The sequence below is a fragment of the Ahaetulla prasina genome, chromosome 9 (assembly GCF_028640845.1).
Source record: "Ahaetulla prasina isolate Xishuangbanna chromosome 9, ASM2864084v1, whole genome shotgun sequence".
In the NCBI taxonomy this organism is placed as follows: domain Eukaryota; kingdom Metazoa; phylum Chordata; class Lepidosauria; order Squamata; family Colubridae; genus Ahaetulla; species Ahaetulla prasina.
Window position 1 is genome coordinate 22246894 of NC_080547.1, and position 26169 is coordinate 22273062.

The 26169-nt window shown below is 42.2% G+C and overlaps 1 protein-coding gene across 1 annotated transcript in view; it reads left to right on the forward strand.

The window, feature by feature from the left end:
- KIRREL3 (kirre like nephrin family adhesion molecule 3) overlaps positions 1-26169 on the forward strand; it is a 483489-nt gene that overhangs the window by 267675 nt on the left and 189645 nt on the right. Inside the window, exons 6-7 of the mRNA XM_058194674.1 lie at positions 26-183; positions 17385-17535. Coding sequence (XP_058050657.1) covers positions 26-183; positions 17385-17535 — 309 coding nt within the window. The remainder of the gene's footprint in view (positions 1-25; positions 184-17384; positions 17536-26169) is intronic.

Sequence of the window (26169 nt, forward strand, 5' to 3'; positions counted from 1 at the left end):
TCATCATACTCTGTTTCCTTCACAGTACCTCCGGATGATCCAATCATCATTGGAGGACCGATCATCAGCCTGCGAGCTGGAGATCCACTGAATCTGACCTGTCATGCTGACAATGCCAAACCAGCAGCAACTATCATCTGGATGAGGAGGGGAGAAGTCATCAATGGAGCAACCTATTCCAAAGTAAGGAGACCTGAGAGATACCTGGAATGGGGAAAGCAAAGATACTTTGGGTTTACTTTGTGAGTTTTTGCCACAAGGAGCTTCTTATGAAGTACAGGTAGTTGTCGACTAACAACCCCAATTGGGACCAGAATTTTTATTGCTACGCTAGGCAATGGCTAAGTGACTTGTGCATGATTTTACTACCTATTTTGTCACAGTTCTTAAACGAATCATTGCAGTTGTTTAAATGAATCACATGATAAGCAAACCTGGCCTCCCTCGTTGACTTTGCTCATTGTAAGCCAGTTGAAGATCACAAAGGTCACAAATGGCAATCGCATGACCTCAGGATACAACCATGGTAGATACATGCCATTTGCCAAGCGCTCAGATTTGATCACATGATTGTGGGGATGTTGTAACAGTTGTAAGTCGTAAAGACCAGCGGTCAGTCAATTTTTTTTCAGTGCCGATCCAATTTTGAACAGTCACTACATGAATGGTTGTAAGTGGAAGAGTTTTGTTCTGATCCATTCTTTTCGGAGATTTCACCCGCATTCTTTCTATCACACAACTCATGGCATCACATCTGTCGTTCCATCCCAGCACTGAATCCAGACCTGCTTAGTTTTAGAAAAGAGGGAGAATGATATTCCGTTTTATAATGCTCTGGGATCTTCTTTTTGAAGAGCAATGGAAGTAGAATAAGTAGTCAGAATAATGCTATTTTCTCCACATCGTAATATAAGAAGCTCAAAGGGATACAGGGCAGGTGCTCAGCAGGAACACCAGAGTGGATAAATGTACTATTGTTTCATGTACTATGTTGCATGACATCTATATATGCTCCTGTATCAGGGGTGTCAAACTCGATTTCATTGAGGGCTGCATCAGAGTTTGTTTGACCTTGAGCCGGGTGGGCATGGCTGGGGTGGGCGAGGCCAGCTTGACGTCACTCGTGTTGGGGGCACATGTGGGGGCCTGGATGGGGCTGGGGAATCCATTGTCTCCTTCCTTCCTTCCTTCCTTCCTTCCTTCCTTCCTTCCTTCCTTCCTTCCTTCCTTCCTTTCTTCTGTTGTGTCTCGTCCGATCTCACCACAGCCGGGGCCTTCTTATCTGCTTCTGAACATGGAGGAATGTCCTAGTGTGCCTCCCGGCCCCAGCCCTGGCTCCATGCCCAGACAGGCTGAAGAGGAGGAAGTATCTCCAGCCCCCAGCTCTGGCTCCATGCCCAGGCAAACGGAGCAACTAGACCCCTCCCCCTCCTCCACAGCATATGAGCTGAGGGAGGTCAATTGCCAACAGCTGCAGACTGGAGTGACCCTCGCGTCAGAAGACTTGATAGATGGAGGCAACAGAAGGAAGGGAGGGGCAGGCCTGGATAAGTGCTGAGTCATGGAGCCACACCCCATGGCCTATATAAAGGACCTGCTTTCTGGCATTCTCTGAGTCAGGCAAAGTCTAAACATATCTTGCTGAAGTCACTTTCTGGTCTCCTGCCTGCCCTGAGGACTTTGCTAGGACTTTGGCAGAGCTGCAGAGGCACGCCTGATTCGGATTTCCCTGACCTGGCCATCAGCGGAGGAGTGGGACACGACACCTTCCTTCCTTCCTTCCTTCCCTCCTTCCTTCCTTTTCTTCTTTTCCTTCCCTCTTCCTTCTCCTTTGTTCTTCAGAGGCACCACAGCACCACTTTGCTGCTTCCAGGGCAGCCCCGCCGGCCAGATCTAAGCATCCCGTGGGTTGGATCCAGCCTGAGAGCCTTGAGTTTGACACCCCTCTCCTATATTGTAAGAAATCTAAATGACCAATAGGCATCCACCACCTGTATTCCACAAAGGCTGGATTGATGCCAAACCACTGAGACCCAAACATGGAGACAAGCAAAGGCAGAACTGTAAAAACCAAGGATTTTGGACAAAGCAAACTTTATTCAAGGCAAATTGTCCCCACTGCAGCTGGAGAAGCCATAAGCTAGACGGCCTACCTTCCTTTGGTCTCCAGCTGACCGTTTTGCGAATATGACACCAGGCTATAATTTCCGAAAGAGCGCTCGGTGCCCGAGTGCAGCATTATATTAGTTTCTAAGAGTTTTATTTCCACTGTAAAGAAAACTCTGCTGCTGAAAATACTGCCAAGGTGCCTCTCGGGCAAGCAAAAAGCAGGAGACCTGAGGGAGCGAAGGCTGTGGAAAGTAATAGCTCTCACCTCTGCATATTATAAGCCACCATCTCAGAGATGTCAGACTCACCGTCATGCCTCTTGGCGCCACTTTTATCTTGGGCTGCCTTGAAGTTTTTATTATTGCAGGAGTGGAAATCTAGGTTCATGTTTATTTTGTTGTGTGTTTGTATTTGGATGGCAAGAAGGTGCCACTTTCCTGATGAGTGTCATTGCTCATCGTTGGTGTAGCTGATTGAAAGTAAGAAGGCAAAAGAAAAGAGCTTAGGTACCTAGCAACAGACACGATGAGGGTGAGGTATGTTTAGTAAGTAGGCTCAGCTATGAACACCAAAGACTCCTGAAATGAGAATCTGTAGTCCAATATAGTCTGGAGTTTAATTCACCATATCTGAAAAACATAGCCAGTTGGAGAGAACTGGTCTGTTCTTATTGGTCCATACTTGCTGGCTTCAGGCTTCTGGCAAATCTTAATGATCTGAGTGCCAACTTTGAACCGAACCTGGCCACAGCCATTTTTCTGTTCCTCAGTTGCCACACAGAGGGGGAAGGAGGTTGGGATGCCTTACTAGACACAACAGAGAGCTTTCTCATGAGAACCAAGGTCATCTCTACTGGCAATGGATAAGGTCAGGGAACGAGTGCCTGGAGAGCCCGCCAATTAACCCAATTGGCCAACATGACCTGTGACACTTGGGGATGGGGTTATTTCCTATTTTAATTATACTGAAACTGCGGGAAAGATTTAGAGTTGGTTTTCCTTTGAAGTTGTGCCGATATGATGTGCTCAATAAAGAAGATCTTTGAGGAGGATCTCAGTTTCAAAGTTCTGATTTGTTTGGGTTCCTTAGTTGGAACCTTGAGATTGGGATTTCCCACCAACAAAGCCTGTGATTCGGGACAGTCCAGAATCAAAGAAGGTTTGATTGTCCATGATGAGATTGTCCAAGTAAAGTCCCAGCTTGTTCAGGATAATTTCTTGGTCCTTGTTGTTCTCTAATTGGATGTGTGGAACAAATCCAGGACCTAGGAAATCTTAACAGATGGGAGAGTTGTTTTCTCCCCAACAGGGGTTGAATTCACTATATGTGGCAATTGCCCACCAAACTGGGACAACCCCACATTCACACCATATCTGTGCCCAGGAACTGCATGTCTCAATCCTTTGGATAGCAGATACTCTTTTCTTTGAAATGATTGTTCGTTTTCTTGCTTGCTTCTGTTTGTGCAGGATTAAGTGCTTCTGCCTTTGCGAACATCATATCTGATGTTTGGAAGTGATCCAAGGAAAACTACTGCATACACTGATTCTTGTGTTCAATTTATAATTTAGTGGCAAAATATCTGATTTGTATGCAAACATTCCCGGGTTCAATGGTTAACACCTACAGTAAACTCTTGTATGAAGCTCAGGAACTGGAAACTGGCTGTCAGTCGAGATTGGCAGCATTAGACTGAATGATCAACGGTCTGGCTCAGCATAAAGGCAACTTTTAATATTCTTATTGATATATATGCAGCTTCTGTTCCAAAAAAGTTCTTGGAGGCCCATGTTGAGATTGTCCCTTATTCCATAGTTTCATAATTGCAGATATGGTCTTCTGAATGAGACTAATGCTTCCATAAGGCAGGCCTAGTCCTCCTTCCATTAGTGAGCACAAATTGAAGAAGTCTATGGAGATTCTCAGTTATCCAAGTCATGGTTGTCCCAAAGGTGCTTTTTCATGAGGCAATTTCGACTTCTTTTTTTTTTTCTTTGAAAACATTTCACTTCTCATCCAAGAAGCTTTTTCATCTCTGACAGGATCCATCCGTTCCCCACCATCCAGTCAGAGCTGAAGAAGCTTCTTGGATGAGAAGCAAAACGTCTTCAAAAAAAAACAACAAGAAAGTCCATTTGCCTCTTGAAAAAAGAACCTTTGGGACAAATTGAAGAAGTATTGACGTGTTAATCAATGTACACTAGGGAGATCAGAAGAACAGAAGAAGGCAGAAATAAAATTCCACCATATTGTCTTACAGAGAGAGCCAGTTTGGTGTTGTGGTTAAGGCGCCAAACTACAAATTGGGAGTTCTAACTCCATCTTATGCACAAATCCAGCTGGATGACCTCAGACCAGCCATGTTCTCCCAGCTCTGGGAAGAAAAAGACAAGGGCAAAATACTTCTGAAAACCTTGCTAAGAAGATGTAGGGACTAGTCTCGGCTTGTCAATCCAGGTCCGTGAATCCATAAAAGGCCAGCAGCAAACAGATGGAAGCGGAGTTCTTTAATGAATAACCACAGCCAGAATGCAGAGCAAGTCAAGTTATAGGGTCAAAGTTAGTGCTGAGAGCAGCCACCTCTCAGCGCTCTTTATACACGCTGTTCATCTTAAGCCACCATCCAGCAGCTAAGACCACCACCCCCATCAGCTGTTTGTCAGTTTTGAGATTCCCGCCTCCGTGGTGCGTTTCTGTCTTCCTCGGCGCACGATGCATGACGTCATCAGAGTCAGCCGCTGTCCCTTCGTTGCAGCTGCTTCCCCGTCCATCGCAGAAGCCGCCCTCTGCCACCAGAGGTCTGTCGTGTCCCACTCCTCCGCTGACGGCCGGGTCAGGGAAATCCGAATCAGGCTTGCCTCTGCAGCTCTGCCCAAAGTCCTAGCAAAGTCCTCAGAGCAGGCAGGAGACCAGAAAGTGACTTCAGCAAGATAAGTCCGACTTTGCCTGACTCAGAGACTGCCAGAAAGCAGGTCCTTTATATAGGCCATGGGGTGTGGCTCCATGACTCAGCACTCATTAAGGCCTGCCCCTCCCTTCCTTCTGTTGCCTCTGCCTATCCAGTCTTCTGATGCGAGGGTCACTCCAATCAGCAGCTGTTGGAAATAAACTTTCCTCAGGCTCACATGCTGTGGAGGAGGGGGAGGGGTCTAGCTGCTCCGTTTGCCTGGGCATGGAGCCAGGGCTGGGGCCGGGGGGTGCTCCCTCCTCTGCAGCCTGCTTGGGCATGGAGCCAGGGCTGGGGCCGGGAGATGCCCCCTCCTCAGCCTGTCTGGGCATGGAGCCAGGGCTGGGGCCGGGAGGACATTCTTCAGCGTTCGGAAGCAAATAAGCAGACCCCGGCTGCGGTGAGAGCGGGCAAGACACAACAAGGTCACTACAGGTAGTTCTGGTGGCTTCAGCTCCCCCTCACCCCCTCACCCCCACCGAATATCAAGTCCCAGCCGGGGCTTGACAACTAGTGCAGGGTCTAGTGCAGGCAATTGTCAGGAATCAACACTGATTTGAAGGCAACCCTAGAAATTTCCTTCTGCGTAAAATACAGGCAGTTCTCAACTTACAACCATTCACTTAGTGACTGTTTAAAATTACAACGGTACTGAAAAATGTGACTGTCGATCATTGCAGCATCCCGGTGGTTATGGAATCAAAATGTAGATCAGGGGTTGGTTCTACTTACCTTTGCTACCGGTACACAATGGGATCGTGCGCGCGCTGAGCTTCTGCGCATGCGCAGATCATCTATGATGACATCCGGGTGGGTGGGTGGAGCTTCCCCCCGGTTTTACTACCGGTTCGCAAGAACCAGACCGAACCAGAGGCAACCCACCACTAATGTGGATGCTTGGCAACTGGTTCATATTTATGACATTTGCCGTGCCCCTGGGTCTTGTGATCCCCTTCTGGCAAACAAAGTCAATACAAAAGCCAGATTCAGAACTGTGTTACTAATTAAACAACTGCAGTGATTCAAGAACAGTTGTAAAATGGGGTAGAATTCACTTAAGTATCTCAGTAGCAGAAACTTTGGGCTCAATTGTGGCCGTAAGTCGAGGACTAGCTATACATAGAGTCCCCCTTTTTGACTTTCTATGTCCTTGGTTAGTTGGAGTATCTTTGGGGCTAAGCTGCCTTCTACGCTCTTCCTTCATCCCCATTTACAAACCCCATCCTTAGGCCCCGTCCTGCTATAGCAATAGCAATAGCACTTAGACTTATACACCGCTTTATAGTGCTTTACAGCCCTCTCTAAGCGGTTTATAGAATCAGCATATTTCCCCCAACAATCTGGGTCCTCATTTTACCCACCTCGGAAGGATGGAAGGCTAAGTCAACCTTCAGTCTGGTGAGATTTGAACTGCCAAATTGGAGGCAGCCAGCAGGCAGCAGAAGTAGTCTTGCAACACTGCACTCTAACCACTGCGCCATTGAAGCTACCATTGAACGAGTCCAGCATCTGATTTGCATAAATGTTCTTACCTGTTTCTCTCTGATTTGCCTGCAGTATTACAAGAAGATTCTTGCTTCATTACACCCAAATCCTAAGGCGTTTCATTCTTCCTATCACGAGCCATCATTTAGGAAATAACCTCCGGGACACCAAAGTTGCAAGAGAAAAAAGAGTGGGGAGTAGAAAAGATCAGACCTGGAATACGGAAAGCCCAACACAGATGGTGCTATTTGCACCTTGGTGTCCTCAAATCCCTTTTCTGCTCTCTCGTGCTTCTTTTAGTTGCCTTTGCTCACTCGTCCTGCTCTCCTTCCATGTGTTGTCTCCATTGATACGAGAAGCACATATTCTCACTTTCCAGAATACCATGAGAATACAGAAGAGCAATTAAGTCAGGAGCTTAACTTTGCCTCCTGAAACTCCAGACACCAGCCAATGCTAATTAGAACCACTACCCCCTTACCCTCATTTTGTGTTGAATTAATTCCCATCTGGTCCATTAATATGACATTCTGCCTGCCGATTTTTCTGAGCCTGGTACAAAAATCTGCTTGCCCGCTCCTATTTAAATGTCTATTCCCTTATGATGTAAAAAAAAAAGAGAGAGAGAGAGAGAATAGAATGCTTTCTATCCTACATATACCCAATTCCAGGCCAAGGTAAGGCTATTCAATCTCAGAATGAGGTTGCTAAAATGCTGAAACATATACTGATATTCAGTACAGGTACCGTATTTTTTGGAGTATAAGGCGCACCGGAGTATAAGACGCACCTTAGTTTTTGGGGAGGAAAATAGGAAAAAAGCTGATTGGCAGGTGGATCGGCCTCCCGGAATACCCCCAAATCAGCTGGTGAAATTTAGCAACAGATTCCTTGGTTGTGAGCTCTGTGCCTTGCTTTTTTTTTTTTTTTTTGCTTTTTTTTTCTGCCTCTGAAACTTCTGAAACTCTGTGGGGTTTTTTTATGCCTCTGAAAGCCTCTGAAAGCCTCCGAAACAGCTTCCGAAGAAAAGCCTCTGAAGCTCTGTTTGGGGGCTTCTTTTCTGAAGCTCTGTTTGGGGGCTTCTTTTCTGAAGCTCTGTTTGTAGGCTTTTTTTCTGAAGCTCTATTTGGGGGCTTCTTTTCTGAAGCTCTGTTTGGAGGCATTTTTTCTGAAGCTCTGTTTGGGGGCGTATTTTCTGAAGCTCTATTTGGAGGCACTTTTTCTGAAGCTCTGTTTGGAGGCATTTTTTCTGAAGCTCTGTTTGGCGGGCGTCTTTTCTGAAGCTTCGTTTCTGATGTTTTTGTCAGCCTCTGAAACCTCCATTTGAGAAGCGGGCAGGGCTACATTCAGAGTATATGACGCACCCAGATTTTCACCCTCTTTTTGGGGGGGGGGAAAGGTGCGTCTTATACTCAGAAAAATATGGTAATCCTCGATTAAAAACAATGTCACGTGTTCCCCTTTGATGACCTTCTGCCAAGCAAAGTCAACAGGGAAGCCAGATTCACTTAAGAACCATGTTACTAATTTAACAACCGCAGTGATTCACTTAACATTGGTGGCAAGAAAGGTCGTAAAATGGGGCAAAACGCACTTAACAAATGTCTCATTTAGCAACATATATTTTGGGCTCAGTTGTGGTCATAAATCAAGGATTAGCTGTATGTGTTTTCCTAAGTGGATGATTTCCAAGTGAGTTGGCTTTCCAGTTTAATACCACTTTATAATGCCTTGGTAAGGCCACACTTGGAATACTGCATCCAGGTTTGGTCGCCACGATGTAAAAAAGATGCTGAGACTCTAGAAAGAGTTCAGAGAAGAGCAACAAAGATGATTAGGGGACTGGAGGCTAAAACATACGAAGAACGGTTGCAGGAACTGGGTATGTCTGGTTTAATGAAAAGAAGGACTAGGGGAGACATGATAGCAATTGTCCAATATCTTAGGGGCTGCCACAAAGAAGAGGGAGTCGGGCTGTCCTCCAAAGTACCTGAGGGCAAGACAAGAAGCAATGGGTGGAAACTGATCAAGGAGAGAAGCAACTTAGAACTAAGGAGAAATCTCCTGATAGTTAGATTCACAATTAATCAGTGGACTGGCTTGCCTCCAGAAGTTGCGAATGCTCCAACACTGGAAGTTTTTAAGAAGATGTTGGATAACCATTTGTCTGAAGTGGTGTAGGGTTTCCTGCCTATTCAGGGGATTGGGCTAGAAGACCTCCAAGGCCCCTTCCAACTTTGTTCTTCTATTCTATTCTATTCAGTCCATATATGTATATATAACCTATCTGAAAAGATGTGGAATAATTATTCTTTAATGGTCTCCTTTTGCAAAGCTTGCCAGAAGTACATTCTGTACAGTAGATCTGCATGTACGTTTATTTGGAATTACTTCAGAACCTCTTTAAGGATCCATTAAAAAAAAACCTGAGGGATCTATGTTTAGATAAAAATACCTCATCCTGCCAAAACAAACCTCCCTGGAACTTGGACAGTAGCAAAACGAACACTGTCACTGTCTCTTATTTCTCCTTGAGGGGAATAGAGGCATAAAATTAGCATTATAATATTTGTGCTTTTTAAGAAATTTATATTATAAATAATATATATGTTAGATTTTAGATGCTGGGTCCTTTTTAAATACACCTAGGCAAAGAGATTTGAAAAAATTGTCTGAATGTTTGTTGTTTGGTGAGGATTTTTTTTAAAAAAAGATTTGCTATATGTAATATTTTTCAGATTTGCTATATATTTTTTCCAGTACTGAAAGACATATGGGGGAGACAGATTTGTACTGACCAAAATTTCCTACTTTTAAACTCTGTTCCCATTATGTTACTTCATTATCAAGAGCTTAAGAGAGATAATGAGGGTAATAGAAGAATGTTCAGTATTAATTCTAAGTATGAAAAACAGGTTTTTTAAAGTGCTATGAAAAAAAATCTATTAAAATTAATTAAAGTCCAATTAAATAGCTGATGTTAGCACAACCCACCTTCCACTGCCTGAATCCCAAAACTAACCCAAATAAAAAGACTATAAGAATATAGAGAATTAATTTTCTATTTCAGGGGAGGATTAACCAATATAACTGAACAGGCAAAGGAGAACATGGACAATTGGAAAAAAAGGACAGAATAATTGTATAATTTTGTCTAATTGTATAAAAACCTACAGTGGAAAACTGCAAAAAATATATACAGTGGTACCTTGATACTCATTGTTAATTGGTACTGGGAAATGCAATGAGTACCAAAAAGGATGAGTACCAAATACTTTTTTTCCCATAAGAAATAATTTGGTGAGTCATGAGCGGTGCGGTGGTCTAGAGGTGGAGCTCTCGCCTCACAATCAGGAGGCTGTGAGTTCGATCCTAGGTAGCGGCAGGTATTTCTCTCTCTGGGCGCAATGATATCAGCTGTGAACTCTGCATTGGCAACAGGAAGGGCATCCGGCCAGTAAACACTCAGCTCCATTCAGTTTCCCCGACTCCACCCCGAAGCAAGGGATTATGGGATCTTTAAAAGACAAAAAATAATAATAATTTGGTGAGTCATACGGCAGCTGAGACTGACACATTCTAGTTTATACATAGAGTAGCAAACAAACGATGGGTATCAGGACAAAATTTTCATGTCAAAATGCGTTGAGTACCAAATTTGATGAAAGCGGTTGAGTACCAAGGCTCCAGTGTACTTAGGCCCACATGTGTATTAAATTACTCATTTCAGAATCAGAAAGATTGCAATACTTTTCCAACAAATCTTTATTTTCAGGAACACATGCCAGCAATAATAGACAATCAACGATGGTGCATTTTCCAAATTTCACCATAGAATATATGAGTTGTGTGACTTCCAAGTTCCATTGATCATGGATTTGAAGAGACTGCACTGAAGCCAATGTCTGGAATCAGGGAATAAATTAAATAACGTAAATGTAGACTATTGAGTTTTATCAGAGGATAAAGTGAAGAAAGGAGCAGACAATTTACAATTTCAGTACATGAACATTGAGTGGCTACTGTTGTGAAAAACAGTCCAACAGTTAAAAAAAACAAAACAGCAACAAGATATTCAAAAAAGAAAGGGAATATTTTATTTTAGGGCTATCCTTCCAGACGGAGAATAGAACGACAAAAAAGAGGACATGCCTCCTTTTTCTGGATATCTGATAACCCTAATTGTTGCATCACTGCCATGTTCTGTGATAAGGACTCATCTTTGTCCTCAGTTCTCTGTTCCAGACCCCTGACTTGTATGTTGTTGTTGTTAGTTGCGAAGTCATGTCCGACCCATCACAACCCCATGGACCATGTTCCTCCAGGCCTTCCTATCCTCTACCATCCTCTGGAGTTCATTTAAGCTCACGCTGACTGCTTCAGTGACTCCATTCAGTCACCTCGTTCTCTGTTGTCCCCTTCTTCTTTTGCCCTCAATCTTTCCCAGCATTAGGCTCTTCTCCAGTGAGTCCTTCCTTCTCATTAGGTGGCCAAAGTATTTGAGTTTCATCTTCAGGATCTGGCCTTCTAAAGAGCAGTCAGGGTTGATCTCCTCTAGGTTTGATCGCCTTGCAGTCCAAGGGACTCGCAGGAGTCTTCTCCAGCACCAGAGTTCAAAGACCTCAATTCTTTGGCGCTCAGCTTTACTTATGGCGTACTTGTGTGTACAATACAGATAGTCCTCAACTTACAACATTTCATTGAAAAATGTGACTTATGACTGTTTTTCGCAGTTATGACTGTTGCAGCATCCCCATGCTCATGTGATCAAAATTCAGATGCTTAGCAATCAATTTATGACTGTTGAACCAGCTTGCACAGATCAGAAAGAGGCGGGTTTTGAGGAAGCCAGCTCCTGAAGCGTTAACCAAAAGTACCATCTTTTTTTTACAACTTTTTTTTTGTAACAAAACAATATTTAATTTTAAAAAAGAAACTTATTAAAATTTTAGACTGAGAAGCTAAAAATGCAAACTGAGAAGGAAAAGAAAAGAAAAAGCGACATATAATTTATTCTTTTCAATAGTCACTGGTTCAACAATGAATTGACTACTGTAATACAAATGGTACAGGTGAAACTTGAAAAATTAGAACATCGTGCAAAAGTTCATTTAATTCAGTAATGCAACATAAAAGGTGAAACTAATATATGAGATAGACTCATTACATGCAAAGTGAGATAGTTCAAGCCTTGATTTGTCATACGTTTGATGATTATGGCTTACAGCTCATGAAAACCCCAAATTCACAATCTCAGAAAATTAGAATATTGTGAAAAGGTTCAATATTCTAGGCTCAAAGTGTCCCACTCTAATCAACTAATTAAGCCATAAAACCTACAAAGGGTTCCTGAGCCTTTAAATGGTCTCCCAGTCTGGTTCAGTAGGAATCACAATAATGGGAAAGACTCAGTGGTGGGATCCAGCCAGTTCGCACCACTTCGGGAGAACCGGTTGTTAACTTTCTGAACAGTTTGGTAAACTGATTTTTGCAAGAAATCATTAGGGCAGAGAACTGGTTGTTAAATTACTTGAATCCCAACACTGGAAAGACTGCTGACCTGACAGTTGTGCAGGAAACCATCACTGACACCCTCCATAAGGTTGAAAGTTATGAAAGAATCTCTACCGTACAGGTAGACCTCGGCTTACAATCATTTGACAATTGTGATTCTTTGGAACAGGGTCCAATCAGAAACATACGTCTTTGGTTAATTATCAGGTGTCTATCTGCACATTTGTTGTGATTTAGCGTATTTCCACTTCTTGCAAAAGCTAAAATTTCAAAAGTACAGCAGACCGATATGTTTGGTCTCTCAATGCAGGTAGTTCTCAACTTAGAACAGGTTTCAACTTCATTTAGTGAAGTTACTCAAAGTTACTGAAAAAGTGACATAACTGTTTTTCATACTTACGACTGTTGTAGCGTCCCCATGGTCACATGATTGAAATTCAGATGCTTGGCAACTGACTCATATTTATGACGGTGCAGTGTCCTGGCGTCATTTGATCCTATCTTGTGACCTGCTGAGAAGCAAAGTCAGTGATTCACTTAACAACCCAGGTGACTAACTTCCGACTGCAGTGATTCACTTAACAACGGTGGCAAGAAAAATGGTAAAATGAGGCAAAACTCACTTAACAAATTGTCTCACTGAACAACAGGGCTCAGTTGTGGTTCTAAATCGAGGACTACCTGTATTTGTAAATCCTGCTAGGGTGTTTCAGAACCATTGCAAAATCCACAAAGATGGTAAATAAAAATCTCAGCCCAAGGGGGTAACAAAGCAAAGACGTTTCCACCAAGCTGAATAAGATCCTCTTTGAGAAGATGTGAACCATTTTTGGCAGATTTAACTCCTTGTGATGAATTCCTGATCAGACTTTAGGATAAGGGACAGGGGTGGGCTTCGAAAATTTTAGCAAGGGGTTCTCTGCCTGGTTGATGGGTGGGCGTGGCCTAGTCGGCCTCCTGCACCATGGCCAGGCGGGTGTTTTTGCCTTCCCCAGGCTCCGGAGGCTTTCCGCAAGCCTCTGGGAGGGCAAAAACAGCCTCCCCAGGCTCTGGAGGCCCTCTGGAGGCTGGAAATGAGCCTGTTTCCAGCCTTCCCAAACTTTTGGTAGGCCCTTTTTTTTGCCCTCCCTGAGCCTCCGCGCATGCCCTGCACTTACCTGCATCTAAAACAGGCCGCGTGGAGACTCCTGGGAGGGGTGGGGTGAGCAGGGCTAGCCAGGAGTGGGATATGGGGGGATTCTCCAAACTGCATAGAATCTTAGCTAGGGGTTCTCCCAAACCTCTGTGAACCCCCAGCAGCCCCACCCCTGATAAGGGATAGGAAGAGAGAGAACCCGGCTGCTACTTCTTTTAAAGGAAAAAACTGCCCCTCCCGTTTCTTCCAGTGTGACATTTCCTCACATCCCAAGCAAACTGCAAGAATGGAAGCCTTGATGATCACAATGGGAAAAAAATGTTAAAGCCCTTTATTTATTTATTTATTTATTTATTTATTTATTTATTTATTTATTTATTTATTTATTTATTTATTTTATTTACATTTATATCCCGCCCTTCTCCAAAGACTCAGGGCGGCTTACAGTGTGTAAGGCAATAGTCTTATTCTGTTTATATATTTACAAAGTCAATTTATTGGGCCCCCCCCAACAATCTGGGTCCTCATTTTACCTACCTTATAAAGGATGGAAGGCTGAGTCAACCTTGGGCCTGGTGGGATTCGAGCCTGCAGTAATTGCAGGCTGTTGTGTTTTAATAACAGGCTATCTTACAGCCTGAGCCACCACGGCCCCCTTTAAAATGTATTCGGCCCTTCTAACGTGAATCAAGCCATCTGTGTCTGCCATTTATTCTATTTGGGGAGAGAATGTCTCTTTGAAGTGATAGGCAAGGAAAGAAAGCACAGTTCTTCCTACTGTCCAGGTTCTGTTCTTCGTGACTCACTTTCCCTTGAAACTTTCCTTGACTGGAGGAAAAAAAGCTGGCCTTTTCTCACAAGGGGAGAAGCTGTTTAGGAACAAGGTTATGGGGAGCCATTTCCACTGAACTATTCCAGTGGGTTATTGAAAAGTGGGCGGAAGCAAAGATTTCCAGATAGGCAATGTGCAGATGAAGAGAGAAGCATCAAATGATTGGCTGAACCTACAAGGATGTAGAGAGCAAGGTCATCCACAGCTAAAGCTGAGCTAAAACTCAGGTAAAACTCTTGAGCACAAAAGAATCTCTAGATTTGTCTCTGGTTGAAGATTTTGTCAAGAAGAAATCCAGACATGGTAATTTGCAAGCAATCTAGAGAACTCAGTAAATATCTACTTTTGACTCATCATCACCATCATCATCATCATCATCAAAAAAAAAAGAAGTGCCAAACCTGAAATCACATATCTTGCAGAGGAATGGGCTGCTTTGTTTTTTGTTTTGTTTTTTTTGTTTTTTTGTTTACATTTATACCCCGCCCTTCTCCGAAGACTCAGGGCGGCTTACAGTGTATAAGGCAATAGTCTCATTCTATTTGTATATTTTTACAAAGTCAATTTATTGCCCCCCCAACAATCTGGGTCCTCATTTTACCTACCTTATAAAGGATGGAAGGCTGAGTCAACCTTGGGCCGGGCTTGAACCTGCAGTAATTGCAGGCTTTGTGTTCTTAATAACAGGCTTTACCAGCCTGCGCTATCCCCTTCCCTGTAGAACAGAATTTCTGAAATTCTGGCTATTTAACATTTTTAAATAAAGTAGGGGAATGGGCCTATGTTGTTAGTTGTGAAGTCATGTCTGACCCATCGCGACCCCATGGACAACCTTCCTCCAGGCCTTCCTGTCCTCTACCATCCTCTGGAGTTCATTGAAGCTTACGCCAACTGCTTCAGTGACGCCATCCAGCCACCTCATTCTCTGTCGTCCCCTTCTTCTTTTGCCCTCAATCTTTCCCAGAATTAGGCTCTCCTCCAGTGAGTCCTTCCTTCTTATTAGGTGGCCAAAGTATTTTAGTTTCATCTTCAGGATCTGGCCTTCTAAAGAGCAGTCAGGGCTGATCTCCTCTAGGACTGACCGGTTTGATAGCCTTGCAGTCCAAGGGACTCACAGGAATCTTCTCCAGCACTATTTATTTATTTATTTATTTATTTATAATTAAATTTCTATGCCCTTCTCCTGAAGGACTCAGGGTGGTGTACAGCCTTATTTAAAACACATAAAATACACAATATAAATCCCAGATTTAAAATGCATTTAAAACGAAATATTTAACAGGCCTAATTAACTAAAACGGTCGTAGACCGATATAAAACCCTTAAAATTTAAAATTATAAATAAATTAATACATTAATAAATACTAGAATTCAAAGGCCTCAATTCTTTGGCGCTCAGCCTTTCTTATGGTCCAACTTTCATAGCCTACATTGCAATTGGGAAAACCGTAGCCTTGACTGTACGCACTTTTGTTGGCAGGGTGATGTCTCTGCTTTTTAGGATGGACCTATACCAAGTATCTGCCTGGAGTGAAGAGCAATTCTTAAAGCCCCCATAAAAGCAAGCAAAAGATTCAGATCAGGTATGACAGGAAATTAATTCTGAGACAAACTGCATTCACACCCTTCTCATGAAACATTACAAAAAGATGAAGCTTTCGAATGGGGTCTCTCCAGTGACTGCACCTGGGCAACCTTTGGTATTTAGCAATGTGAAGGGCTGGCAATGGAGTGCCATAAGGCTGGTGCCCTCTTGAGATGCATACAAAAACATGCTCAGTGCCGCATGGTAATCAGATTTCAAATATTCTATTTTATTAATATGCATGGCTTGTCTAACTAGATAGAATTAAACATGCTGACTGAAAGAGCTCGTGGAAAGAAATGATAAATATTATAAATTTAGATAAGCAAGCAGGTCCGGATCCCGCATGGCATATTTGGCATTTTCCAAGGCACCCAATGAAAATGTTCACTTCCCTTGGTTCTAGATTTATTGCTTGCTTTGCTAAGAACCTCTGATACCTAACAGATTGATATCCATAACTTGCTCTGTCCTGTGAAGTTTGGATTGGAAGATAATACTGCTTAGTGCCTATTTTACCAAAGACCTCCATACGGTTTACAGTTCATTGAAAGCTCAACACTATAGTAGAAGCATGAAACTCAGGAATGACTGACACAACCATCTTACTCCACAAATTATTTACTGAAATATGCATAATCATTTCCTAAAGCGTCGTAGCACAAGATGCAATCAAAAAGAATAAAGCAATGATCAGTACAAGTTACAGATCTGTTTTTGCAACCAAGAGCTTTGGTGAATTCACTTGGTGTGGGAATTGAAATCAGCGATGAAACAGATTCAAGCTCTTGGCAGGAGAGCATTAATATGTCTGGGTGATACAACCAAAAGTTCCTGACTTGTATCTCCAGATAACATGGTGCTCCCATCTTCTCTTGGCAGATCTTGGAAAGAGGTACAGCCATGGAGGTTCCATTCAAGACTTTGAATGCCATCACTGATATTTTCCCTCCGACTAAAAGCATACTGGTGGCTGGTACCGTTTCTTTAAATCTTTGAGCCAACAATATGGAAATCGAAATAGGTTTCCACGCGCTTCCTTTTGTATTTTATTGCTGACCTTGTTAGCTTCAGTTTGTTCCTCCAATTCAAGTCTCCCTTTTAATGCAGGATCAGTCAGTTTGCATAGTTTCAGTGCTAAAGGCTGATCCTATTCAAATGTTCTATCCTTTTTTTCAAAAGTTAATAATGTGTTGAAACTTGCCCTTCCGTTTCCTAAACATTTCTCTCTCTGCAAAATAATATGAATATATATATATATATATATATATATATATATATATATATATATATATATATATATATATATATATATATATATATATATATATATATATATATATTCTATTGTATTCCTCAGGATGCTTCAGGATGTCCTTTAATGATGTCTGAGGATTTTTTTTTTTCTGGGAGTGCAAGATTCTGACACTTTTATTATTTAATTAAAAACTTCCTCACTCTGACACCTCCTCTCCTTGTCCTAGCTAATGGAAGAAATAACCTCAGGATGTCTCCCATTGGGTAGACATGGGAGCTACAAAGCAAGGGAGCTATAGGGAATGCGAATTCACACACAAATTCCTTCTTACTTAGCACGAGGTTCCTGAACCCACTGTCGTCCTTTGAGACTCTTGCCCAAGTTTCCTTTAATCTTAAGGAAAAAGATGTAAGGCGAATTTCTTTCCCCTCGAATTAAAGCAGAATGCTTGGCGAAGGGCAGAAGATACATTCAGCGGAACACCAAACGTAATAACTCGTTCTTTTCTTTCTTCTGCAGACAGTCGTCCGGGATGGCAAGAGAGAAAGCATCATAAGCACGCTGTTTGTCTCTCCGTCTGACATCGAGAATGGCCAAATCATCGTCTGCCGAGCTACTAACAAAGCGGTTCCAAGTGGAAAAGAGACTTCGGTCACCATTGACATCCAACGTGAGTGTGGTAGAATTTATTCATCTTTTTCTGTCTGTTTTTGCATTTTATTCCAAACACCATTCACATTACCAAAGGTGTTGTTGTTTTTTTCTAAAAGGCAACTGGACTTCCTTTCTTTCTTTGTTTTTATTTGAAGACGTTTCACTTCTCATCCAAGAAGCATCATCGGTTTCAAACCATTGACACATGGATTCCATACCCATTTACACCTTGAGTCAGTTGACCTTGAGATAAACCTGCAAGTGGCCTCAACAGCTCTCAGGGAGAGTGCTAACAACCAGATGATTGCAAAGAATAGATGATCCTTCCAATCCCACCCCCACCCCCATCAGAACTAATCCTTCCATGTTGCTGGGGTGCTATTCAGCAGGTTCTGACAGGTTCTGGAGAACCGGTAGCAGAAATTTTGAGTAGTTTGGAGAACCGGCAAATACCACCTCTGGCTGGCCCCAGAGTGGGGTGGGAATGGGGATTTTGCAATATCCTTCCCCAGAAGTGGGAAGGGAATGGGGATTTTGTAATATCTTTTCCCCAGGAGTGGGGAGGGAATGGAGATTTTGCAGTATCCTTCCCCCAGGAGTGGGATAAGAATGGAAATTTTGGAGTATCCTTCCCCTGCCATGCCCACCAAGCCACGCCCACAGAACCAGTAGTAAAAAAAATGAATTTCACCACTGCATCTTGCCCACCATCCTGCCACCACCAATGAAGCTTCTTGGATGAGAAGTGAAATGTCTTCAAATAAAAACAAAGGAAGTTCAGTTGCCTTTTTAAAAAGCACCTTTGAGACAACCATGACCTGCAGTTGTTCACACTGTGAAAGGAAAGGAAACAATAGGACAGGAACAGTAGGCATGTTTGTGCTCTTATGCATGCCCCTTATAGACCTCTTAGGAATGGGGTGAGGTCAATAGTAGACAGTTTTTGGTTAAAGCTTTGTGGATTTTGAGAAGAGACCACAGAGTCAGGTAGTATGTTCCAAGTATTAATAACTCTGTTACAGAAGTCATATTTTCTGCAATCAAGATTGAAGCGGTTAACATTGAGCTTAAATCTATTGTTTGCTCTTGTATTGTTGTGATTGAAGCTGAAGTAGTAGACACAGGTCCTGTCGAAGGCGGTATGGAGAAGGAGTCACAAATGAGATTACCTATATATTTATTGTGGTCTGTCCTCTTTTACCTAAATCCAATTAACATAAAAAGTTATTGGAAAATTACTAACACCCTCAACCACCTCTAGCTCTAGGATATTTGGGGGGCAGGAAGGGAAGAAGAGAAGGGATCTTGGCAGTTAAACTGGGACACCAAAGCTATGTGAGCATGTCTGTGTATGCACACGCTAATTTAATTGTCTCCTTGTTCACTTGTTTGATGTTGAAATCGATCAGCAGAACAATGCAGAAAAAAATTTTTTATGGTTGGGGATGGTTCTGTAGGAGACGGTTGATGAATTCTCGAGGGTTTTCAGTAATGTAAGAGACAGAGAGTAGAAATAAGGAATTTGTCTTCGCCTTGATGGAAAAGAAACATAGATTTCCGCAACGTAGATTTTTTTTCCTAGTTAAGAATAAGGCTTTAGAAGATGCCAGAACATGTCTTATATTATTGAACACCCAAAAGCTAGCAAACTTTTGATGTTATTATAACATTCTGTATTTTGCCCAGGAGGAATGTTTACAATGCTCATTTTCTTAGGGCATTCATGATACATGTACTGTGGTAGCTATAGAGGGGAGAGCATGATAAATAGAATAGAATAGAATAGAATAGAATAGAATAGAATAGAATAGAATAGAATAGAATAGAATAGATTTTTATTGGCCAAGTGTGATTGGACACACAAGGAATTTGTTTTGGTGCATATCAGTGATGAAATCCCAATTTTTTTACTACCGGTTCTCTGGGCATGGCTTTGTGGGTGTGGCAGGGGAAGGATACTGCAAAATCCCCATTCCCACCCCACTCTGGGGCCAGCCAGAAGTGGTATTTGCTGGTTCTCCAAACTACTCAAAATTTCCGCTACCGGTTCTCTGAACTGCTCAAAATTTCCGCTACCGGTTCTCCAGAACCTGTCAGAACCTGCTGGATTTCACCCCTGGTGCATATGCTCTCAATGTACATAAAAGAAAAGAAAAAAAACCCTTCATCAAAGGTACAGCATTTACAACACAAATGATGGTTATAGGTTGCAATTTAACCCTTAATGATAGCAACAAAAAGTTACAGTCATACAGTCATAAGTGGAAAGAGATTGGTGATGGAAACAATGAGAAGATTAATAGTAGTGTAGGTTTAGTAAATAGTTTGACAGTGTTGAGGGAATTATTTGTTTAGCAGAGTGATGGCCTTCGGGAAAAAACTGTTCTTGTGTCTAGTTCTTCTGGTGTGCAGTGCTCTATAGCGTCATTTTGATGGTAGGAGTTGAAACATTTTATGTCCAGGATGTGAGGGATCTTAAATATTTTCACAGCCCTCTTCTTGATTCGTGCAGTATACAGGTCCTCAATGGAAGGCAGGTTGGTAGCAATTATTTTTTCTGCAGTTCTAATGATCCTCTGAAGTCTGTGTCTTTCTTGTTGGGTTGCAGAACTGAACCAGACCGTTATAGAGGTGCAAATGACAGACTCAATAATTCCTCTGTAGAACTGGATCAGTAGCTCCTTGGGCAGTTTTCTCATTTTCTTAGGGCATTCATGATACATGTACTGTGGTAGCTATAGAGGGGAGAGCACGATAAATTGTTTGTGTTTGTTTACTTGAAGAAATTGAATGTGCTGTACCTCTCCTCTCTCCCCCCAAAAAACTCCAAAAGGACATATGGAAAGTTGCTACTATTTGAATCGATCCACTCCTAGTGAGCAATCTTTCAGTGGTCAGTCATCAAGGCCAAACGAATCTTCTCAGCTGCAGTTGAAATGCAAGGCAGTTGTAGCCTAAATAATTTAGTGTTTGCAATGGCTAGCAGTTATTGCCAGATAAATTGCCAAGATTCAAAGCATTCTGGAAATGAAGGTCTACGGGGACACGGAAAGGGCAAAGGGGAAGGTATATTGCTGAGTTTACAGGTCTTGATGGCACTGTGCTTCGTTGTTATTAAAGCGGGGAAAATTTACAGAGAGGGGTTAATAATGTAATTTAGCTGGCTTGAGCTTAAATTGCTGAGAAGTGGTCTCAAGTCAACTGTTGAGAGAGAAACAACATAGTAGCTTCCTAGCGGAGTGAATAGGATATCAGCCCAGAACAATGGAGACCGACATGGGAAGAGACTCAGAGGAAATTATGGATGTACAGCATTATTAAATGAGAAGGTGTGAAAGTCTATTTAAGCAGCAAACAAGGCCGGCTTTAATGGTTATAACTTGTGGACAGAGTATGCTCGCATCGCGAGTAAATAAGCAGACTTTTTATTAGATTGAATTCAATTTAATTTAACAAATTTTTACTCTGCCCAACTCCCTGCAGCTCTGGATGGCTTACAAATTTGTATAACGTTCAAAAACAAGCAACAATATAAAAACACAGAAACAGTACAAAACAAAGGAACAAGGATGCCAAAGGAAAACAAAGCTGGATGGGAACAAGAAAAAGAAAGGAAGGAAGCATCCTTGACAAGGCTGAGATGGAGAACCACATCTTTAGGGCCCTTTGATATACCAAAAAGCGGGGGGGACTTTTCAAATCTTAGGGTGCAGAGGGCAGATTCTTAAAAATTCAGGGAGATATTCGGAGAAGTTTCTGCCTTGAAAGTAGCCTGTGGTCCTTCACTATCGTGAAGTGATCACAGGAAATGTTTTAACGACATTTTGTATTGAGCCATAAAATGCTTCATGGTCATTTTTGTATGTCGTAAAATGTTTTCTATAACTTGCCAAATTTCAGTTCCATAGGAATATATCCTGGGATTTTGTGTGCATTGCGTAAGTTAGCCAATTTGAAAAAGTTGGTTGAAAATTCCTTGCACCGTTTTGCCCCAGTTAAAAGTTACAGGCATAACGGGGCTTCTTTTTAAAAGGCTACTGGGCTTTCTTTTGTTTTTTTCTTGAAGATGTTTCGCTTTTCATCCAAGAAGCTTCTTCAGTTCTGACTGAATGGTGGAGAATGGAAGGATTTATATTCCTTGCAGTTATCTGGTCCTTAGCCCACTATCTGAGAGACATTAAGGCCACTTGGAGATTTATTTGTGTCCTCCAAACAGCCTCAATGACTCTTAAAGAGAGTATCTCCGTAGACAATTACAAACACAAGAAATTTTAGAAGTATATAAATTCTAGGATAGCATTCCAGATTGAAAATGAAGCAGGATTGCAGAATCAGAAGCAAGCATTCCTGATGAGCATGCAACATGTCAACTACCTTCCAGTGTGAAGACAGTGATTCCATAAAAACTCCCAGAATAAGATTTAATGAGTGAGATTTATTCATCGGGGAATCTTGACTCCTTTAGCAGCTTAAACCTTGTGCAAAATTGCCCATTCTACTTCAGACCAATGGAAACCACCACTCTAGTATAGTCATTCCAGCTTTTTCCATATGTTGCCGTTTCCAATATTGGTAGCCTCAGTTTGAGCTGATGTTTCTTTTGAACAGCAATGCTGCAAGAGATGAATGGCGCGAGAGCGGAATTTGTTCTTTGAACCAATAACCACCCTCATTACTTTGCAGAAATAATATTTCTTCATGGTTGAAGGGACATCATAAATATCTACACGTACTAATACAAGTCACCTACTTTCTGCATCTTTCAAGGAGGGCAGATTAAGGGGAAATTCATTTTATATAAATGCAACCTGGGTGGCTGAAATAAATCACCGGGGCTCAAGATGAAAGTAGACGATAAGAGCCCTTACCTGTCGTTAAACAAGCAGAGGACCTCCAAGCTCTTCGTCCCACTCAGCTCTCCAAAGAGCCTGGTTACAGAAGAGTGAGCAGCTCCAGCTGAAACATCTGTTCAAAGTGATTTTCATGCCATCAGCCACATCAAAGCAGGCCTCCTGTGAGTAATGTGCCAAACATCACAAGTGGGATTAAAATCATGTTTAATGGCTTTATATGCCATAAACTATTTATATAGCTAAAGACCAGGGGCTACACAGAAAGCGCATCCTGTGTTCCAGGATGGAGCAAACTGAAGGGGACAGGGGTTGGGGTTGGTTTTTTTTTGAGTCTTCTTGCACCGCACCGATGGCTTTCTTCTGCTCTGCTCACACTCTGTGTTTAAGTTTGTAACTTTGTGATATCTTCAGAAATCGGAAGTTGTGAGAAATGGTAAACCCACTCGGTCGTCTATGCCAGAGGTCTCCAACCTTGGCAACTTTAAGCTTGGCGGACTTCAACTCCCAGAATTCCCCAGGCAGCTTTGCTGCCTGGGGAATTCTGGGAGTTGAAGTCCGCCAGGCTTAAAGTTGCCAAGGTTGGAGACCCTTGGTCTATGCCACAAAACATTGGCAGTATGAATCTATAAGTCCTTAGTAAGACCACACCTAGAGTGCTGCATCCAGTTTTGGTCACCACATTCTAAAAAAGATGTTGAGAGAGACTATAAAGAGTGCAGAGAAGAGCAACCAAGATGATTAGGGGACTGGAGGCTAAAACATATGGTGAACAGTTGCAGGAACTGAGCATGGCTAGTCTAGTGAAGAGAAGGACCAGGGGAGACATGATAGCAGTCTTCCAATATTTGAGGGGCTGCCACAGAGAGGAGGGGGTCAACCTCTTTTCCAAAGCAGCTGAAGGCCAGAGAAGGAATAATGGATGAAAACTGAACAAGGAGATATTCAAGCTGGAAATAACGAGAATTTTTCTGACAGTGAGAGCAATCAACCAATGCAACAAAAGTTGCCTCTAGAAGTTGTCGGAACATCAAAAATGGTGTAGGGTCTGCTGGGTGGGGGAATTGGACTAGATGACCTACAAAGTCCCTTCCAACTCTTTTAATCTGTATCTGATTGCTTGAACTTGGCAGTGTGATTTCTTTTGAGTTAAAACAAAAAGCATTCAAAATATATCGTGAAATCCCTAAAATAGACTTAATACAGCTTGAACAAACAGCAAGTTCCAACCTAGAAGAAGAACGTAGAAAGTTAGCACCCACTCCTCTCATAGAAGAATGAAATATCTTAGGAAATATTAAAAAGGCAGAATGCTATATTTCCCTAAAGGGAAAAATGGAGAAACATGCTCTTAGAAAGCAGCCCCTACCTTTTCTTAATAGCCCACAGCAGATGTCAGCACTTAAGAGATAGATAGCTCTATTCATAAGGAAATACCCTCACCTAAGATCCAACAAAGGTCTCATCAACAGTCCAAACTTCAACCAAATCTAGCTCAGACAACTTACAGAGCCAGCTATGACCTTTACATAACCCGTACAACAGCCAATAAAATACATGTTCTTGCACAAGAACAGGAAGCTCAAGTGCAAAGTATAAAAAAACCTGATTCTCAGCTCCATATGGTCAGCTGCACCAGAACCATGTGCCTGGTGGTTCTGCTTCATTATTAAACCATCTTTCCAATCAGCCTCCATGTTTCCAGTGTCTTTCTCCCAGTTTGGATCTGAACCAGATGGATATTTCTTCCAACAATTGCATCGTTCTGTCTAGAATGATTGTCAGTTCCATCCTCAAATATTAAGAACAGGTCCAAGCTGTTTTTGCATTTCTACTTATATTTCCACCAACTAAACATTTCCAAGGAGGAGGAGGAGGAGGAGGAGGAGGAGGAGGAGGAGGAGGAGGAGGAGGAGGAGGAGGAGAGGAAGAGGAAGAGGAAGAGGAAGAGGAAGAGGAAGAAGACGACTGGATTGGGGCTTTCATTCCATTTCAAGGAAAAATTTAAAAGTGCTTTGTTGCTGGTTTATAAGCAGTCCCTTTCATGAGCTAAAATGCAGGGCCATCTCCTTCGGTGACTCTATTACTTACAAAAGGCTTACCCAAATGATCAATTGCAACCCAATAAAATTCCATTATGCTGAATAAATATTTGCCTGCATTTATGCAAATTTCGCTTGATTTCTAAGGTAGAGATCTTTAGCTTGCCTTTATAAGGCCATTAGGAAGCAGGATGAACGTTTTGATTTTTCACAGGGAAAATAAAGACTTTTATTTGTCCTTAGCCTACAATAGAATTTGTTAAACTACTATAGGGGAAAAACATACATCGAAGAGTAGAGGAAAAAAATCTGCTTTCTAGGAGCACAAAGAGGATCTCGTTTGTACATCCTAAGCATAAGGACTGCATTGTCAAACAAAGGGGGAACTATGAAGAGAAGTTTGATTCATACATAATAAAGGAAAGTGATTTGCTGTTGTTGTGTAACAATAGAGACGTGTCAAGATGCCTGCAAATGAATTAAGAGTATACTGGGTGTCTCTGAGCTGTTGTGGGAGCACATCTCATTTAAATTCCAACCTGTGCTTGCCTTTATTGTAATTTGGACTGGACGTTTTAAAAACGAGATTAAAGCAAATTGAAAATACCTATAATTTCTCATCATAATTTCCCAGCCAGAAGACCGTGGCTATACTCCCAACAAGGCATTCATTCCAGCTTGGTAAAACCCTCACTACTACGAGGGTGAAGTCACCAAGGGAATAACTTACCCCAAGCCATTTTGACTACCGCTAGGGCCTTATTTTGGCTTTTCTTTCATCCTTTCATCCAATCTGCTTTTGCTAAGTGAATTTCATTAGTTAAAAAAAAAGAGAGAGAGCACAATTCTCTGGTTTTTCCAGTTCATTCTACAGCATCCTGCCGTTCTCCAAACAGTGCGATGTGCCATAGTGAACCTTGCTAAAAAATAAAAAAAATAAAAATAAAACAAGTTGCCTAGGTACAGCTAGGTTTCCTTTGTAACAGGATGAGGGGATTATAGGGATTAAGGTATCCACTTTATTTTTCTCAAGATGCTCAAAGTCAGGTCCAAAGTTGCTGAGAGTGGATATCATTCTCCAGCAATGAAGTTTCAGGCTGCTTTCTTTTTTAATAAGGGACACAAATGCCATTGATCTCAGGGATTTGTCTAAACTGACCTATCTTCTGCTCTTGAGCAAGTGAAATTTTGCAAAAGCTCTTCTTTTCTTCATGATGCTGTGACTTTTTTTTCCCCCAATAGTCTACTCGTACAGCCAGTGGTGGTATTCAGCCAGTTTGGACCGGTTTAGGCGAACCGGTAGTGGCGATCCACCCGCCCCAGTGCTATGCTGTTCTATTTAGCCACGTTTTCTAAGCATGTGTGCAAGCTGCGCGCGTGAGCAAAGCACAGGCATGGAAAGCCGTGTGCGCACGCTCACATTTTCGGTGCGCGGCGAACCGGTGATAAAACCCACCTCTGCATACAGCCTACAGCTAGAGAAAGAGGTGGAGGCTACTTGCTCCCGTTCTTAAATACTTGTATCGAGTTGGTATTTCTATGCAAAGGGACAGTTAGCCATCATTTAGATTTAAATTCTTTCGAGCGAGAAACTCCAAGCATCAACAAAGAACTCGAATTCCTGTCACTGACCACCGACTATCCCATGGAGAGAACAAACCTCGTTCTGGAATTTCCTGACAGTTAGAACAATCAATCATTGGAATAATTTGCCTCCAGAAGTTGTGGGTGCTCTAACATGGAAGATTTTTAAGAAGA